This window comes from Calidris pugnax, unplaced genomic scaffold (genome assembly GCF_001431845.1).
Source record: "Calidris pugnax isolate Ruff unplaced genomic scaffold, ASM143184v1 scaffold102, whole genome shotgun sequence".
Lineage (NCBI taxonomy): Eukaryota > Metazoa > Chordata > Aves > Charadriiformes > Scolopacidae > Calidris > Calidris pugnax.
Window position 1 is genome coordinate 6,963,797 of NW_015090846.1, and position 19,058 is coordinate 6,982,854.

Genomic DNA, 19,058 nt, shown 5'->3' on the forward strand with positions numbered 1-19,058 from the left:
GGTTCGTGGAGCCGCGGTTGGGGCTGGCCGCGCTGAGGCGCTCCCTGCAGGCCGGGAATGGCTGCGGAGGAGTCTCGTTGCCTGCTGGGTTACCCTGACTCCGATTCCTGTCCGAGGTGAGCGCGGGCGCCGCGACACCGCCGCTCTGGCGGGCTCGGGGACGGCGCTGACTGCCCCGGAGCTTGGCCGCGGCGAGCTCCGGGCCGGGCCCTCTGTCGGGTCCGCCTGAGCGTTACCAGCTCCGGTGAGGGGCTGGAGGCGGGAGGTGGGGGTGGCATGATCCTTGTCAGGCCTCTCATGCTTCAGAGTGCAGAACACGAAGCTGTACCTGGCCGCGTTCGCCGCTGTCCTGGGACCGCTCAGCTTTGGCTTTGTGCTGGGTTATAGCTCGCCTGTTATTCCAGAGTTGAGGAAAATCAACGATCCTAAGCTAAGATTGGACAGCAGCCAAGCCTCGTGGTTTGGGGTAGGTCTCTGTGTGATGTATTGCCGTTTTGTGATTTCACTTGAAAGCATAGGTCCAAGAAGATGCTGTTTATGTGATGGGGCCGTACTCCTCTAAGGCTGGAGAGTTGGGCAGAGAGAAACCTGATGAAATTTAACAAGGGCAAGTGTAGGGTGCTGCAGCTAGGGAGAAATAACCCCCTGCACCAGGACAGGTTGGGGGCTGACCTGCTGGAGAGCAGCTCTGAGGAAAAAGACCTAGGAGTCCTGGTGGACAACAAGAAGACCATGAGCCAGCAATGTGCCCTTGTGGCCAAGAAGGCAAACGGCATCCCGGGGGGCATCAAGAAGAGCGTGGCCAGCAGGTCGAGGGAGGTCATCCTGCCCCTCTGCTCTGCCCTGGTGAGACCCCATCTGGAGCACTGTGTCCAGTTCTGGGCTCCCCAGTTCAAGAAGGACAGGGAACTACTGGAGAGGGGACAGCAAAGGGCAACAAAGATGATTAAGGGCCTGGAGCATCTCCTACAAGGAGAGGCTGAGGGGCTTGGGTCTTTTTAGTTTTGAGAAGAGAAGGCTTAGGGGGGATCTAATCAATGCTTACAAATACTTAAAGGGAGGGTGTCAGAAGGATGGGGCTGGTCTTTTTTCAGTGGAGCTCAGTGACAGGACAAGAGGAAATGGGCACAAACTTGAGCATAAGAAGTTCCACCTAAATGTGAGGAGGAACTTCTTTACTGGGAGAGTGGTTGAGCACTGGAACAGGCTGCCCAGGGAGGTGGTGGAGTCTCCTTCTTTGGAGACATTCAAAACCTGCCTGGACAAGTTCCTGTGCAACCTGCTTCAGGTAGACCCACTCTGGCGGGAGGGTTGGACTAGATGATCTCCAGAGGTCCCTTCCAACTCCATACGATTCTATGAATGTATTTTTGGTGCTAAAATGGCTTCTAACCATTCTCATGTTTCTCAGTTGAACCTGTTAAGGGACCACAGAAAATAAATTTTTAATAAGTTAGTGTAATCCATCAATGCAGGGAATATATGTTTTTTAAGATGTAGGCTAGACTTCAGTTTAGTCAAGATAACAAACTCTTCGGGGCCTTAAAACAGTTTGAGGCCTGTTTGGTAATGGACAGCTTTGTAGACAGATTAGGAAACAGTTACTGCTGCTTTTTTTCCTTCATTGAAAGAGGCTTTTATGTAATATGAAAATTACTTGCATTTCAGTTGTGGTGAGTAGTGCTTCTTGACTATGTTTTGATTAAGGAGTTAATGTTTCTTTTGATTTTTCAAAACACCTGCATATTCTTGCACATTTTTTTAGAAGCTGCTACTTCTCAAGATTTTAAAAGAAATTGCTGTTATTTATTTGTATGTATGTAATGTTTTTTTTTTAATTTGTTTTTTGAAGTCAGTAGTAACATTAGGAGCTGCTGCTGGAGGAATACTAGGAGGCTATCTTGTGGATAAAGTTGGGAGAAAGCTGAGTCTAATGCTGTGCTCAATACCATATGTTTTTGGATATGTAGTTATTATATCTGCTCAGAATGTTTGGATGCTTTATTTTGGACGAGTGCTGACAGGCTTGGCCAGTGGAATTACTTCACTTGTTGTTCCGGTAAGTAAGATGTTTTTCTGGGGGTGTGTGCATGCATGGTTGCTTTTTTTGTTTGTAGGGTTTTTGTTTCTTTTTCCATAACAGTATTATAGGTGGCTTAGGTGAACTGAGTAATTAGCCAGTTTGTGGATTTAGACGGAAGTAATTTTTATAAAATTATATTTTGCTTTTTGTTAATCATGAAGAAAATTGAAATAAAGTTAGTTTTGCTATGTGTTCCTGATACAGTCATGTGATCTTTCAGATTATTAGTCTCTTATTTGATTGCTTCTGTTTATGTTCTACTATAGTCTAGTAATTTTTATCTCTTAAATTTCCTCATATATAACATTAGGGGGCACTTAGTTTTGGTGTGGGTTTTTTTCTATTACCAACTGCTTTTAAGTCTTACATTTCACCAAACTCCTTGGTTTTACAAATAAACTCTGGCTGCTTACTCATCCTAGAGTAGTGCTTTCTGATTCCATTTAGCTGTTATTTTCTGAATATTAACTTTTCCCATGCATTCAGGAATGCAGTAGGGAAGTTGAGATAATTCATTCTGTTGTTGTCTGTCTTCTCTGGTATTATTTAACCTTTTGGATCTAGCTGAACAGGTAATAGTGTGAAATGAACCATCTAGAATTCGTTTGTTTCTTTTCTGGTGGTTCCAGCATTTCTAGCTTTTGAAGTGAGATGCAGACTAAAAACCAAAGAGTAAGAAGCATTCATAATGAAGTATGAAATAAATGCTTGTTCTTTATCAATCTAGATAATTATAAAAATAAAATTTAAAAAAAGGTTCAGGGTAGTAGGGTCTAAATGATAATCTTGGGCAACTTTATCTGTTGTTGGAAGCTTGGTTGCTTAGTCTGTTGTGTTAATTCTTTAGAGGAATTCTGTGTGCTTTACAAATGACTGCTTTCTCTTTGTTTCACGGAGCTGAGGTCTAAGTTCCCAAATGTAAAGGGCTTAACACACAGCCAACAGTGAAAGATCTGTGTGACTGCAGTGATGAGGGAGGAGACCGTCGTATGTAATACCAGGTTTCTGTAGCTCTAAATTATTCTTGAAATAACGATGACTTATTTTCCTTCCAGAAAAAGTAAGAACTGAAATTATTAGAAAGGATTGTACATATAAATACATGGGATTTCTGGTTTATGTATACAGCTAAACTGTAGGTGTTGACTTGGGGTCAATATATTAAAAAATATCTGGAAAGTGTAAGTTGATCCCAAATACTGGTTGAGGTATGAGGCTGTTCATATAAGCTGTATTAAGATGAGTTGTCAGTTTTGAACTTCATGGAGAACAAAATAATTTGTCCTCTTTATGTTAAATTAAAAATTTTAAACTTTCCATGCAAACAATTTTATATGTGGCTTGGGATACCTGTTCATGCAAAGACTGTTCCAAGCTCTAGACTGCTTTGTGATGATGCATTTCTTGTTGAATACGGCTAACAAAAGAAACTCTTGCTAATGCAAGTTTATTCACCTTTAGGATACTGATACTGCATCAACATTCTTCTGGCTTTGGTCGTCCTTTTTTTCCAGGGTTTTTTGTAAGGCTGATGTACATTTCTGAGATGGGTCTTTTCTACTTATTCCATTTTACTGAAGTTATTTTAAAGGAAGGGAGTTACTAGGAAATAAATCTGTGGGTTTTTTTAGAAATTAATTACTCATCAAGTCCTTGATCCGAAATTGGATAGAAGTAATTATTAGACATTTTCTCCCTATGTTTTAGGTGTATATATCTGAAATATCTCATCCTAAAGTCCGTGGTATGCTTGGCTCTTGTGTTCAGTTGATGGTGGTGACTGGCATACTGGGAGCCTATGTTGCAGGTATTGGGGTTAGGGTTCTAGGTTACAAAAAAGAATTAATGCATGTAATGAAAGAACTGCACTGAAGAATTGCAAGTAAATTTTAATTTGTTTGTACAATTAATTGATGTTTACGGTCCTCTTTCCTTCATTTTTGTTACCCAGGAATTACACTAAAATGGCGCTGGCTGGCAGTGTTGTGTTCTTTTCCATCCTGCATAATGCTGCTGTTCATGTCCTTCATGCCTGAAACACCGCGATTTTTGCTGAATCAGAACAAACACTCAGAAGCCATAGCTGCTTTGTGTTTTTTGCGGGGACCACATGTGGACCATGCCTGGGAATGCAGGCAGATTGAAGCTGGTGTTCAGGAGGAGGTGAGGAGAATCTGATTTACTCTTTAAAACCTCTCGTATGGAGATAACATCTGAAAGCATATAGTGCAATTAAAAGGGTTTTACCAAAGCTTAGTTAATAGCCCCTTCTACAAATGGTGGTCCAAACTGTTCCCTCATACAAATGAAACTCAAGAAACAAGTGAGATTCAAAGAATCTTTTTCTTCTACCTTTCAGCTGCAACTGCTGTCGCCGTTGACTGCCATCAGTGAACATGAGTAGCAGTCGGGCTCGTGATCTTGATAATTATATCATAGCTCTCTAGTTTTTTGCCTTATTTGGCAATTTAGTAGGATTGTTAACACCTCTTAACACTAATTTCTTATTGTTTGTGTTGTATGAATGCATTTTCTCTTGCGTCTCTAAAAGCATCATTTAGCCTCTTGTGAGATGTGTGCTTAAATAAGCAGGTCTAGCCATTGAAATTCAGTTTCTGCAAATTGTGGATTCATTCCTGTTAATTTTCTCTCCTAAGTACTGTTAATTTCTGTCTCTACAACCTGAGAAAGGGGGGAAAAATGTTTTTCTGCCATTCTCAGATATCTTTAAATGTAAACATTTTTACTGCTAAGGCACTTAGTTTTGCCAAAGGTGGGGGGTGGGAGTGGGAAACTTCCTGAGTTTGAACAGATTGAAATGTTCTGAGGAGGCTTTGTGTCGGTGATGTTTTTGTTCTTTGATTTAAAGATAACATTTTTCACCAATTCCATTGCTTAATTTTTTTAACAGGGACTGAGTCTCTCAGAATTTAAGAACCCCTCAATCTACAGGCCACTTCTTATTGGTGTGGCTCTAATGTTCTTCCAGCAAGTAACAGGCATTAATGCAGTTATGTTTTATGCAGAAACTATCTTTGAAGATGCAGGCTTCAAGGTAATTAGTGTGTGTTTCCAAACTGAAGAATGTATATAATAGTTTCAGCTTGATCAGTGCTATAATAAGTCTCAAACATGTAACAAACTGTCTTGATAATGATCTTGCTTGTGTCATAAATAACAGGATTTAGGTATTAGTGGGCTATTTTAGTTTCATTTCTAGATACCTTCTTGATTGTGTTACATGGGCATACCTGAATGTTCCAGAGTTTTTTTGGGGAAAGTATGTTGTATTTACTAGACTGAAACTTTGATACTGATAGAAATTCCTATTATAGTAATCTTCCTATAAAAATCTTTTTTATTGAAGTTGCAAATGCAGCGTTTCAGAGGAAGTGAAACTCTAGGGAGGAGCTGTGGCTTATTTTAAAGTTTATTAAGGGACTGGTACGTTGTCTCCCTGCGCTATTAATTTCTGTGGCGTAGTTTGTTTTCACATTCAAGAAACAAATGCATTTGTAACGCTTGACAAGTGATCCTCTTACCAGCCTGAAAGATCAGATTCTCCCTATCTTTTATTTCGTTTCAGGACAGCAGAATGGCTTCTGTTGTTGTGGGTTCTATACAAGTATGTTTCACTGCTGTGGCTGCACTTATCATAGATAAAACTGGACGAAAAGTGCTGCTTTACATATCTGGTAAAACATCATACTGAACTTTTTCAGCAAGAAAAATTACTATATAGGACCAAAAAGTATCTTAACTGTTGGGGGAATTAAGTATTGCAATTTATGCTTTTTTTTTTTTTTAGTGGTTTGCTTTATATTTATAATTTGATATAACTGTAGACTTAAACACGTAAGAGGAAATTATCATGTTATATATACATTGTAGTTAGCCGTATATAGTCTAAAGGTGTTCTATCTTTTTGTCTTCTTACTGGGCCAGTTTTTATTTTGAATTAGGTATGTCACTGAGACTGTTCTTACTACTGTGATTTTTCTGCTTAATAAGGTCCAATGTCATGATACATTCTCATGCCCAAGTTGTCAACAAATGGCTATTTCAAAGTAATTTCTCTGTGGCTGCTGCTGCTTTCATGGCATGCTGTGGTGGTGTTATACAAAGACTATAATTAAAAAATTTAACTCTACAAGTAAATGTGCTAAAGAAAACAAATTCTGTTTGCTACAGTTGTGCTGTACACTCAGTAGTAATGACTGCTGTCGAGACTATATTGTTTGGCTAGTGTTAGAATGCTTGCCTAGCATCTTTCACTTGTCAGGGCCAGTGTTTATTTCCAAGAACAGTATGTTTTAAGAAACACTTCTGTGAGGGCCAGCATATCTTATGTGTGGCTGACCAACACTTGGGTATTCTTCCAAGAGGCAGAATACCCAAGTGGCAACCAATAACAACTTCATTATTGCTTGCTTTTCAGGGATAATCATGGCTCTCAGTACAGCATTGTTTGGGCTTTACTTTAAAATCATCCTTCTAGATCGAAACAACTCATCAAATCCTGATGTGTGGTTCACTCTAAATTCAGCATCCCCGGGAACAGAAAGTAGCATCTCCTGGCTTGCAGTAGTGAGCCTAGGGCTCTTTGTCGCTGGTAAGTGGTACAGGCTTCTAAGTAGCTGTTACACAAAACTCAAACTTTCTGATGAATGTGACAATTTTGTTCCATTTTTCGACGTTATTGATGAATGGAAATAAGTTGTGTCTTTCACAGACCTTTTCAGTGTATAATGCAAAGTTGAGCTGAGTGTTCACGGCCCTGGTGAAAGAGCTAGCAACTTAGTTAAGCCAATTCCCTGGAAAATTAATTTATACCTCCTTGTACTAATACTAAATAGTAATTGCTCAAACTGTTCTACAGTTGTGGAAAAAAAGTGTCTTTGTTAGTGCCTGAGCCACACTAAATTCTGTGATGGTACAATGCAGCAGTAGTTAGAAACAAGGTCAGTTTCTAAGCTTACCTCTTCAGAGACTTTGTGGCAAGAAGTTCTGCTTGTTAAGAATATTCTTGTAATTAATTTCATTAGAAATGCACTAGTTTATCATGCTGCCCTAAGATAACTTATTCTCTTTCCTTCTTATAGAGGTACTGTTTTAGTGGAATCATCCAAGAATCTATAGAGGGAAAACTGCATCCCCCTTACTTGATTAATTTAGGCATCATTCAGCCTTTCCTTTAACATGTACTTAACTTGCATTTATTCTCTTCTGTTTCTAATTGCAGGTTTTGCCCTTGGCTGGGGTCCTGTTCCATGGCTGGTGATATCTGAAATCTTCCCACTTAAAGCTAAAGGCATATCGAGTGGTGCTTGTGTGTTAACAAACTGGATTATGGCCTTCTTGATAACCAAAGAATTTAATGATTTTATAGTAAGTATTGTAAACTTACAATCTGAAGTTTCTTATAACAGGGAAATGTATTAAAGATGCTCCTGAGGGAGCCTTGAGCCACAGTCTTCTGTGGCAATACAGAACTGTAGTTGTACAGTAGTGAGTGGTAATAATGTGTTTGGTTTTTTCCTCTCCCCTAGGGTTTCTTAACATCTTATGGCACATTCTGGCTCTTCTCTGCCTTCTGCTGCCTCAATGTAATTTTTACAGCCTTTTATATTCCTGAAACAAAAGGACAGACCCTGGAACAAATTGAGGCCTACTTCAGAAGATCTTAAGCCTGAGGCTTTTTATATTGATATGAAACATTCATATGAGTTCTGGTGCTATGGTTGAAACTAACTGCATCACATAGCAGACATCTTAGTTACTAAACTTGCTACCAAATGATTTTAATGAATTTTGTAAAATCTGAATTCTGTTTTTTAAAAAAGTATCTATGGGGGTCTGCATACAGTTCTGCATATTCCCTGTAGCAAATCTCCTCAGTGCAGGTTTGGACATATTCTTTTTCTTAGATTCCTGTGTTCTTTTCACCTGGTGCAGACTGACTGTAATGGCCAAGTAAGAATGTTAAATATATTGGCCAGTATCTTTTTTCTAAGATGTAAATTCAAGTCTAATTTTGTAAATAAATAAATTTCCCTGCTACACTTTACCTTTTCCTTATGTCACATGCTACAGTGAAGAAGTGATGTCACCTGCCTAATATTTATTTCAGATTGCTACTCTACCTTTGTGTTGTTGCTACTATTTCTAGGATGCCTGACCATGGAGTAAGTCTTGGTCCCCGCTGCAGACGAATGCTTGGCTTTCACCGGCGTTAGTGTTAAGTTTGCATTATTTTTCTTATTGCTGTCAAGTTGACTAGGAATGCATTTAAATCACAAGAAGGGTTGTAGCTCTTAGGAGAATGTACTTTAGAATTCAGAAATGAGCATTGCTTTTTCAAAAGGAATTACAAGGTCTTGGCGACAGCAAGAATATACTCTTAGCCAGAAAAGGAAAAAAACCCTCTCTTTTGCAGTGTTAATTTAAGGGTTAAAGTTCTCCAACTGGAGCAGGTCTCTGAATGGCTAAAAGACGCCTGGAAACACAAACCAATGCTGGATTATAATCCTTGTCCAAGACAGGTAACGCTTAAGACACAAACACCAATCTCACAGGTTACGATACAGCACTTCAATGAATGACATCTCTGAAACAAAATTTCTACGGAACTCAAATGGAAACAGTAATCCAGAGCTGTCGGTGATAGTGGACTACCTCCTGTCTTTTTAATGTCTTGACCGATGAACCAAATTTGTAAAAGCCATTAGTTTTGCATGTGCAAAAGAAAGAAGTGAGGTCAAATTTATGGTTTATTACATATGGAGGAATAAAACATCTGTTACTCCTTCCCAAAAGTGATAAATGGCACTTAAAACAGTTCCAGCTGTGATAGGACTGTTTCTATTTGGATGTCACATCTAAAACACAAACCATATACACTATCACATGATGTTAAAAACAATGGTAATACATTGGTATTTAAGACAAGTGGTAGATAAAGAATTTTTCATCACAAACTTAGCAACAGTCTTAACAATACGCAACTATTACAAAGCAGTCTGCTAACATTCAAAGACTTAGTTGAAACTGACGCTCCAGACTGATAACACTTTTTGCATAAACCTTTAGAGACGAAACATTTTTCCATTCAACCAGATAAATACTTAATAGAGCTATAAATAAATATGCAGAAAACAATCTCTGAAATTTTATCTTCAAATCATGTGCTAGTATCATGGTTTCCAACAGCAAGCAGGACTCAGTTGCGGGTCAGCAACCAAGTGAAGCAGGCAGGCAGTGGACAGGCCGGTGAAGTTGCTGTGCTCAACTTGTACAAGTTGGGTGCAGGTACCAATGCTTGCTGCATACTGTCATGTGAGCTTTTCCCTATGGTTAGTATTAGGCTCTCAGGGTATAATTTATTCCTCCACAAAATCAGGCTAAGCTTATCTGAGAAAAATACTGCTTTAACAGAATTAGAAAGCACTGTGCATATGAACCATGGCATCAAATTGGTAATGATAATAGTATGATACTTATTTTCATACACACACAAGCACAAAAATTATTCTGAAATAACCTACTGCTTGCAGATGGGACTTCTCCCCTCCCCCCTGTAAGATCACATTACTTTAGAATACTAGATATGCTTAGGACTTTTAATCCCTTAAAACTTGTGGTAGAATTTACAAATATATACACATACATGTATATACATACATATATGTATTAAAAACCAAGTCCAAACCCAAATGATATGTATCTCAAATGCAGACTAAGATGCTGCATCTGCAAGCACAAGTTCTAGATCTACACCTTCAGGAAAACACACATGAGCTTGAATCTGTGGCTTGGTCAAATATACATATAACGGCAGAAAGTAAATGTCAGGAGCAGCAAGCGAGCATGTGTAACTGGTTATGAAATAATGTTATATTTCATGTGGGTGCTCCCTGTCCCCTGCTCTAATAAGAACTGTTTAAATATTTATTCAGTGGACTAGCCTGGTACTACCAAAAAAAAAAATTAATTTGAATCTACCAATCAATTACAAATGTTTGTGCATGTACAAAGTCACATGAAGGCAGACAGCAAACCTCAGCAAGTTTGCCGATTACACCAAGCTGTGTGGTGCGGTCAAAGCGCTGGAGGGAAGGAATGCCATCCAGAGGGACCTGGACAGGCTGGAGAGGTAGGCCCAGGCAAACCTCATAAAGCCAAGTGCAAGGTCCTGCACTTGGGCCTTGTCAATCCCAGGCACAAATACAAGTCAGGCAGAGAAGGGCTGGAGAGCAGCCCTGAGGAGAAGGACCTGGAAGGTTTAATGAGTAGATGAGTGCACATGCTGGAAAAGCAGAAGGGAAACAACCTGTCTCTAAGGCTGGAGTGAACATCCATCCCAGGAGCCTTCCAACAAGCCTTGTCATCTGACATGGGTCTGAAGGAGGAGAGGTTGCACAGATGTATAAAAACCTTGTCCTTTAGAAATGACGCACAAGAACTGCATCACTGCTACCAGCTGGCTTTTGTTTTGATTTTAATAAGCAGTCTGAATGGTATTGATCTAAGACAGTATTTTAAAAGAAACAATGGCTAGAAGCTAGTTCAGAGGATGCCAACTCATGACACTAAGAGGCATGTAATGCACGGCAGTCTGATGAGACTGTTGAAAGCCCACAAACACCACATCCTTGTACAGTGGATATTTGTCCAGCTGTGTCAGCAATTTTATATTATTGTGGGATATTCTGTCTTTTGAAACAATAAATGTGATAAAGACCTTCATAGAAATTGGTTCTTGTGGCTTATGCCAAATAAAATTGGAACATTATTACCATGTTCTCTGCCTCCTACCTATACTCTAGGCTGCTCTCATACAGTGTACGTAGTAAACTACATACACATGAGCCTGAAGCCTCAGCTACCACCTCCAGGTGCCTTATAAACCAAACTTATTTGGTCTAGATCTCTCCCAACTTCTTTTGTTAGGTCTAACATTAACCCTACATCCCTGCAAGGCACGCTGATTAATTACAGAAGCAAAAACTCAAGCAGCAGCAGCCTTGTTAAGGCACTTACTGCATACATTAGGAATGAAGACAGGTAATTTTTTGCCAGGGTTCAGATGCTTCCAGTCCTGTAGTAATGGTCTATTAGGTCTGGTAGTTCCCATTGTGACCTACATAACAGCTTGCACCTGACCCCTTAAAGTCAAGCTGTAGCATAAAATTCAGCTGGGAGGTGCAGGGGAGGCAGTTGCTGGGCTTCCCTCCTCAAACTATACCAACATCCTATTGCAGATAAGTACCATGGAGATAATCTGACCTGTTTTTGTCTAGCTCAAGCAATCAAAATTAATCTGGACTCCTTACAGTCTTTTTGCTGTTTGTTAGTATTTGCTAGATGTCATCAATGCTGTAATTACAGGTAGCCCTTCAAAAATTCACACACACACACACACACTCTCTCTCTCTTACTTTATGGTAATATTCTATAGCCACTACTATGGTTCTGGTTAAGGAAAGTACCTCTTGCTTTTTGGCCCCCCCTTTCTATAATCAAGTCTCGATTATGATGCAAATGTCACATCCACGTGCACCCTGACCACCATCATAGCCAGTGGTCAAGCTTTCTGTCAAGCTTTCTGTCAAGCTTTCCTCATTCTTCTTGATCTCCCTAGTGCTCCATCTCCAAGGCTTGTCTTTCAGGATACCAAAATATGTGTTTGTTCAGGTTCTTCCAAACAAGTTTTAAAATCTCCATATACTGCTTCAACTGCTATCAAATGAGGGTTTAGTCATGTCAAATCATGCTAGAATAGCACAAGTGAACACCTGAAATGTATTTAAAATCTGATATCCTAACAGTGCAAAGCAAAGTTTCCAGTTAAAATTGTATTTTAACTAAAGCTCCACTTTTGCAATACACTGGTACAGTCTTCAAGAACACCCACATAACCAAAATGAAATACTACATTGAGAAATCTGTTTATGGAAAACGGTGGTGCTTTTGCTTTCTAAAAATATCTAAGTGCAAGCAGTGCTCCCTAAAGTGCATTCACTAAGTCCACAGAAGTTTTTACAACTTCCAGGAGAATAAGCACCACATGATACTTTCAGATTGATTTTTTTAAATCTTAGCTGCACAGATAAGTAGGACAGGGCAAATTAACACAATCTCTAGAAGTATACATTCTCAAAAATTATTACAAGCTCTTGCAAAGACTTTGAGCTGGCACTTTCTTTTAAATGCTTATCAAGGTTCATTGCCACACATCTATGGGTGCAATAATACTGAAACAATAGTAGCCACTGGTTAGTACTGCTTCTGCTCCTAGACTAATTACTGCTGAAAGCATTGCTTCTTTTGTTGATCAGCCACTCCAGTTGAAAGACACGATTCTTTCAGGTAAGGCCTTGCATCCTTTCTTAGGTGTATTATATACAAGAAATTGGGCAAAAAATATGTTGCAAAACCAGTTTTACATTCAGACAGACCCAAGCAAAAGGCACACATCTCCAGATGATCATGCTTGGACAGAAAGTGAAATCATGACACATGAATGATATTATGAAATAAAATCAAGGATACGGAAATATTTCTACATATAGAACAAGAAATACTTCCTAATAAAGCTAAAATCATCAAAGGCTGGAAGCATCACACTTTCATGAAACAAAACAAACAAAGAAAAAACCCCAAACAGAACAAAACCCTTTCAAAATACTGTTTAACATTGATTTTTGGCATACAGGAAAGGATTATTAAAAATAATTTAGCTTTAAACATGAAACCCTGCCTTTAACATAGAAAAAAAAAATCTAAGATGACTATTTCATCATAGAAAACTAGCTTCTTAGCAGTGAAATTTCTATCTAGCTCCAGTTAGAGAAATATGATCATCTGGAATGACTTACACTCTTGATGCAAGAGCAGCCAATAGCTAATGCTGATGCCTGCATAGGAATCTTTGCGTAGTCAGAAAGAAAAGCAGTGGGTGGCTCTTCTGCCTGTACTGGGAAAATCTTTAGGTACACTAGAGTAACAGTTTTCCAGTAGATGGAGAAATACAGCCGTTGTTTTTTTTTTTTCCCTTCCAATTCTTAATGAATATTTTGAAAGTTTCCCTTCCAATTCTTAATGAATATTTTGAAAGTTTCTATAAAAAGTCTCTTTGCTTAAGGATTCTTACTGCCAAAACAGTTTCCAAGTTTCTCTAAAAAAAGTGCATGGACAGGCCAGAGCAAAGAAAGCAGCCTCTTCATATCTTACCTGGCTGTTATAGAACATCCTTGATTCTTCAGTGAACATACCGCAGCTGCATCATTTCAAGGAGAGACTGCAATGTTTGGAAAGACCTTGCCTGTAAGCCTTGTTGTTTTGTTTTGTTTGGTTTTTTTAAATACTGAAATACCAAAAGGAGTGACTGATGTTATGGAATAACATATGTTATGTTAGGAATTTTACCTCTCCATGTCTCACATGACATGACATACACTGTTGTAAAACAACTCACTATAATAACAGTAGTTAACTTAGCTGAATGTCATTCAGGTACTTCAAATTATAAGAAGCTCAGAACAAGTAATACTTTTTATTTACTTCAGTTTCAGCCATAATCTCTCATTGATTACCTACTTTTAGAATGCCACAAGAAGTAATGGTTCATTAACTGAGAAAAGAAAACATATCTATGTCAAAGATAGAAGCATCATCAAACCAGGCTGAGTTAGCCAGAACAACACAGGTTCTATAAAGAGTAATCACCAATACTTCCAGCCACATTTTACCACTAGAAGCAGTGTTTGTGACATTCCCATAGAGCTCACAGAGTTATAAGAAAATGTGAAGTAAGGAAGAAAGGTTTTAAGACTATCTTCACTTCAAGTCAATGATGTCTTCATCATATAAAGAAATCAGCTGAAATGGATAGCTAGATGGTGAGCTCTCCTCCCTGTTTGCTAAAGTATTGGGATCTGAACTAGTGGAAAGATGATGTCCTTCAGAATAGCTTTCAAATGAGTTCGAGATTATCCTGCAAATAGGAAAACAGAAGTTACTAAAAAAATTATACAGATCAGAGCAAGTAGGATCAATGGCTATTTCTACATTCAATCAAGTTATCCTAAAGGCAGAGAACACCATTAAAACTGAGTTTCTCTCCATTTTACTCTGCTGAAAATTATCGAAAGGCAATGTTAATGAAGCCCCCCACCCAAATAATTTCCAGATAGTGAAATAAATCAAATATAGTTTTACATTGCAGCAGATTTTTTTGTTTGTATTGTTAATCTCAGTCTGCTGTATCTTGGCTGAATTCTGCCATTACTCCACACAAACTCAGATTGTGAAATCAGTGAAAACAAGAGAATGGCAGTGGGATCAGGTAAGCAGCGCCTAACAGACAAATGCTGTGGTGTTTCTTTACAAAAATTTATTCTGGAAATAGCAACACATGAGCATACGAAGAAAACAGCAAGCAAACCTGCACAGTGCAGATCTATTTGTCTGAATCCTAATGACAGGCTCAACTGCAGCAGGTCCCCACAAAATCCCATATAGTCTTGCTTTGCTCATTAACATGTCTTTAGCTAAAAGTATAGTTGCTTCAGTACTTACAGTATTCAGATACTATAACACACACAATAGCATGAAATTCACACTGGCATACAAAGGTCTCAGTCAGCCTCAGGCCAACCGAGATACGCATGAACAGGTTGAAAACCAATCAATTCTGAAAACATTTACAGCTTAACTTAGCTTCTTTTCTAAAGCCAGAATATTTACCTGTCACTACTAGTTGATCTTACTGCTCCCTGCTTGGGGTCTGACTGTCTTCGAGGAGCCTTTTTTTGCTTCTGTGCACTTTCTGTCTTGGGTATAGGCTCATCCAAGAGACCTCAATAAAGGAATAGAAGACTTACTACTCTCAAGCAAAAATAAAGCGTTCATGAAAATGTTAAGGTATCTGTCGCTGGTTTCCATTAACTAGTTTCTACCTGGGTTAGCATATGTCATCCTTATATGTGATGAGACTGGCTAGACTATTTGCAAATAATATTTTCTCACAGTTTCATTTGTTTGTTTATACTACTTATTTATGAATACTGGTTGCATGTTACAAATCTGACTGTGATGGTCCAAAGATTAGACATTATATACTCGGCAATTGATATATACACTGAAGAATTAGGAGAGTTTACCCAGCAATTCTTTACGTGTTCTGCTGGCAATTTCTTTAATTTCCATACGAGATAAGGATAGTGAGTGAGTAACTGGAAGAGTGGCAATGCCAGTGGATGTTGTTGTAGTGATGACCTTGGGAGCCAAAGGTGACTTCAGAGGCCGTTCAATGCTTCGCCCAACCAGATTACTGAGAGGAATTTTGTACAGGTTCTTGCATGGAACTTCACCTGAAACACAGAAGGAAAAAAAGAACAGAATAATTTCTTAATACTTCCAAATGAAAAGTTATACAGAAAAGTTACGTTCATTCTGCTGTGTGCTTTTTAACCCAAGTAACAAAGATCATCTTAGCCCCGCAGATCTTTCAATATAAATAGACTAGAAGGAGGAAGAAATGCAATCACATTGTGCAGATCTGCAATTTGACTAGGAAAGAAAAAGAAGATTGTCTCTTGGCGATGTAATGAATCAGCAGTGGAACCAGGAAGTAAATTTACATGTCCTGAGGCTGGTATTCTGGCTAGAACACTGTGGCTCTGCACTCTGTGCAATATTCCCCACAAATATTAATATGTCCCAAGTATACTGGAGCCCGGATCTCAAGTGTGTTTTCCTAATTTGCAGGAAAGAACTCTAACAGCTTACCATCAAATAGCCCTGTCTTTTAAAAATTGAAATTGTGATTCCTTTCTCCTTTCCCCTTCTGCCCACAGTGCAGCAGCAGATTTAAATGAGGAAGACATAGATGCATGCTGCATTTTGTAGTTGAAGTTCCCTCATTTCTCCATTATTGTTCCCCTATAGACTGACTGTTCACAGATCATGTTACACCAAATTGACTGCAAACTCTTTCAAGGCTAGAACTACTTCTTACTTTTGGTTCGCAAAAGAGTTTTAACTATCCAGTCGCAGTTTAGCTTTTCTTAAATTAAAGGAACGGTGTATGTGAAATGTTATGTTTTCCCACAATTTTATACCTTGCTTTACATATAGCCACGGATTCATCAAGCTACTGAAGCTTAATTCGTCCCCTCCTACAGAAACGTTTTTTTCAAAACAGTGCTACCATGCAATCAGAAGAGATACTACAGGACAAAAACTCAGGTGCTTCATGTCTGTGGATAAATAGAAAATCTCCATCTTCCAGAATCTCAGCTAGGAACTCAAAATCTTTTACCCAATCAATTTAATCTTAATAAATATCAGCTACACTGAGATGTGACAGCTGCTGGAATCACAGATCATTATTCGATCTGCCTGGGAACCGTGTTACCTTCTAGAGAAGAAAGAGGACATTCTGGCATTTCAGAAGCTGTTGGTGTTTGAGGAGAACTTCTTGAACTCATTTCTTTAGCACTGCTGTCAGATGATCCACTTACTGCAGCAGTAGCTTTAAAATAAATATCTGACTGAAACGACAAATAACTTATCATTAGTACAGGGAGACTTTCTTAACCATTTTCTGAGTAAGAGCTCAAATGTTTGTCCACTACATTCTATTAGCAGCAATACAGCAGTAGTGACAAGTCAACCAGGGCTGGTCATGGAAAGGTTATCCCACTGTAAGTGGAGAGGACATCTGTGATATAGAGGATAGCATTTGCCCCATAAACAGCCATATATCTTGAATCTACATTACTGTGAGCAATAAAGGACAGAGAGATTGATTCTGATTCTCTACATACTTGATATAAACTAAGAGCACACAGACGAATAGTTACCACAGATCAAATAGCACACATTTCAGTTTTGATTTGCTTGGGTTTTGGCTACAGCAACTTTTTATGTGAATTAGATCCCAACATATCACAGAAATAGTCAAATGAAATTTTTCCATGTCTTACCCTTGATGCTACAAGTTGAAGCTCAGGCACAACTGCTGTGTGGACTAAGTTCCCATTCACCACTAATCGGATCTCAATGGAATCAGTAGTGAAGGCAAGGATATAAGGAAAAGCACAGACTGCAATGAAACAAAAATTATTTGGCAAGGAAAAATGGTTAATATAAATGTTTCCTGAATGGTCCGTGAAAACTGCTCTTGAGTATGTGACCCCTTCTGACATGTCCATTTCCTATGAAAAGGGTTGTCTAACATACTGATGGACACTGAGCTACATCAAGTCTGAAGAAAACTTCACTCTCCACGCCTGGCAGACCGTAGACTGAATGGAAAATAAAAAACCAGGAAAAAAAAGAAAAGAAAAAAAGTTCAAAGGAAGAACTTGGCACCAAGTCTCCACTTTTTTGCAGAAACTTAGCTGAAGTTGCATCATGAATGTAACATGCTTATTCCTAGCATACATACTGTAATTCCACTAACAGTCAAGTGCAAGCCTAAATGTAATGAAAAGAACAGCCATCTAGTAAAAAGAGGTATTTTCTTACCAACAGCATAAGGAACTTGATTCCAGCTGAACTGGAAGTCACAAGCTGATGGCTGGATCAGTGGACAACCTCCATTGAAAGGATATACCTTTCTGTATTGGCAAACATCTATAACAAAAAAGAAGCATCCATCATCTTACACTGCAAGTGACAAAAGCCAACTTTATAGGCAGATTTTGAAGAAGTGCTGGCATTATCTACACAAATGTTTGATTATGTATAAGACCCTCTACGTCTAAACAGATAAGGGAAATGTGCTTCCTCTGTGAACACAGCATTTGAAAACTGAAAAGAAAAGACCTACGTTTTAATAAGTTGTCACATTTCACAAAGTATTACTCTGTTTCAACAGTTATCAGTTCCTTACCTTGTGTATGGCTAGAGGAATAGCTAAGAAAAATTCAGAAAGCAGTGTCAGCAGAACTGCACCTCTCTGTCAGTAAGAACTGTCCTTCAGCAGCCACGTGCCAGCACAGTTCATGTTCTTTGAAGACTATTACAGGATATCACAGACACCAATGAAAAAAGAATTACATATGCATATTGAGGTATTACCATTTTCGGTCTTCCCTAAATACTTACAGTTATAACACAACAGTAGCCCAGCTTCACCATCTTCATATACATCAATAGCTGCAACAAAATTAACCTGCAACAATAATGGGAAAGCATAATGAACAGGCAGAGGATACTGAGGTTATTCCGACTAGGTTTTGACTAACAAGCAATGCAATCGGTTGGGAGAGTGCATAACTACAAATAAAACCCAAAAAAATAGAGAGGAGGAAAAAAAAGGCTAAGTAATTTTTCAAATGTGGTTTCTTCTGTGATTAATCTTCAGGATGCTTTCAGAATGGAAATGAACTACTTTTGTATTCAATTCTGTACAGTGAATATTCAATACCACACACGGAGTATAAAGTAATAAAAACTTACGTAACTTATTTGGCAATTTAAGTTTTGGGAAACGGGGTGATTCAGGACAGCTGTGAATCAACACGATATGCTAAAAATAACAATTCTTTTCAAAAAGTGAAATCCAAAAAGCTCCATTGCACATCATGACTAGCAGAAAGATCAGATGTGGTTGATAGGGATGTACTTAAAGATTACTGAATAGGCTGAATTTAGAAACTGAGGACCAATGCTGGATAAACCACAGCATTTTTTACACAGCAGAAGCTACATAAATTCTCATATTTCAATTCCGTATTTGTCTTTTACGGTTAGATTAAAAAAAACCAAACCAGCCACAAAAAGTAGGATATCTGTTCCTGAAAGAAGACATTATTGAGATATTTAAGATTACATTAGACAAACACTTCCCAGACCTCAACATATACTACTTAGACAGGGAGAGGGCTTGGAGACCAATTCGACAAGCAGCGGTTCTTTGACTTTCATTTATACAATAAGCTTGAGATATTCACCTCTTGAGTTA

General features: G+C 38.6%; 2 protein-coding genes across 5 annotated transcripts in view; one reads left to right on the forward strand and one right to left on the reverse strand.

Annotated features, from left to right (window-relative positions):
- SLC2A8 (solute carrier family 2 (facilitated glucose transporter), member 8) lies at positions 1 to 8,150 on the forward strand. 4 transcript variants are annotated; one of them, XM_014942807.1, is made up of 10 exons: positions 1 to 116; positions 307 to 466; positions 1,853 to 2,059; positions 3,791 to 3,890; positions 4,035 to 4,246; positions 4,995 to 5,138; positions 5,670 to 5,778; positions 6,522 to 6,695; positions 7,326 to 7,471; positions 7,633 to 8,150. In XM_014942807.1, the coding sequence occupies exons 1-10, from the start codon at positions 58 to 60 to the stop codon at positions 7,768 to 7,770; spliced, it is 1,449 nt and encodes a 482-aa protein (XP_014798293.1). In that variant the 5' UTR covers positions 1 to 57; the 3' UTR covers positions 7,771 to 8,150. The 4 variants fall into 4 exon arrangements, with proteins under 4 accessions (XP_014798293.1, XP_014798294.1, XP_014798296.1 ...); XM_014942808.1 differs by having other exon boundaries at positions 27 to 116; positions 314 to 466; XM_014942810.1 differs by lacking the exon at positions 1 to 116 and having other exon boundaries at positions 143 to 466; positions 1,857 to 2,059.
- Positions 8,151 to 8,835: 685 nt separating this feature from the next.
- GARNL3 (GTPase activating Rap/RanGAP domain-like 3) overlaps positions 8,836 to 19,058 on the reverse strand; it is a 54,528-nt gene continuing 44,305 nt past the window's right edge. Inside the window, exons 23-29 of the mRNA XM_014942812.1 lie at positions 18,200 to 18,266; positions 17,618 to 17,725; positions 17,074 to 17,192; positions 16,503 to 16,638; positions 15,247 to 15,456; positions 14,831 to 14,942; positions 8,836 to 14,078 (exon numbers count right to left, since the gene is read on the reverse strand). Of these exons, the coding sequence (XP_014798298.1) occupies positions 13,922 to 14,078; positions 14,831 to 14,942; positions 15,247 to 15,456; positions 16,503 to 16,638; positions 17,074 to 17,192; positions 17,618 to 17,725; positions 18,200 to 18,266 (909 nt within the window). The 3' untranslated portion in view covers positions 8,836 to 13,921. The remainder of the gene's footprint in view (positions 14,079 to 14,830; positions 14,943 to 15,246; positions 15,457 to 16,502; positions 16,639 to 17,073; positions 17,193 to 17,617; positions 17,726 to 18,199; positions 18,267 to 19,058) is intronic.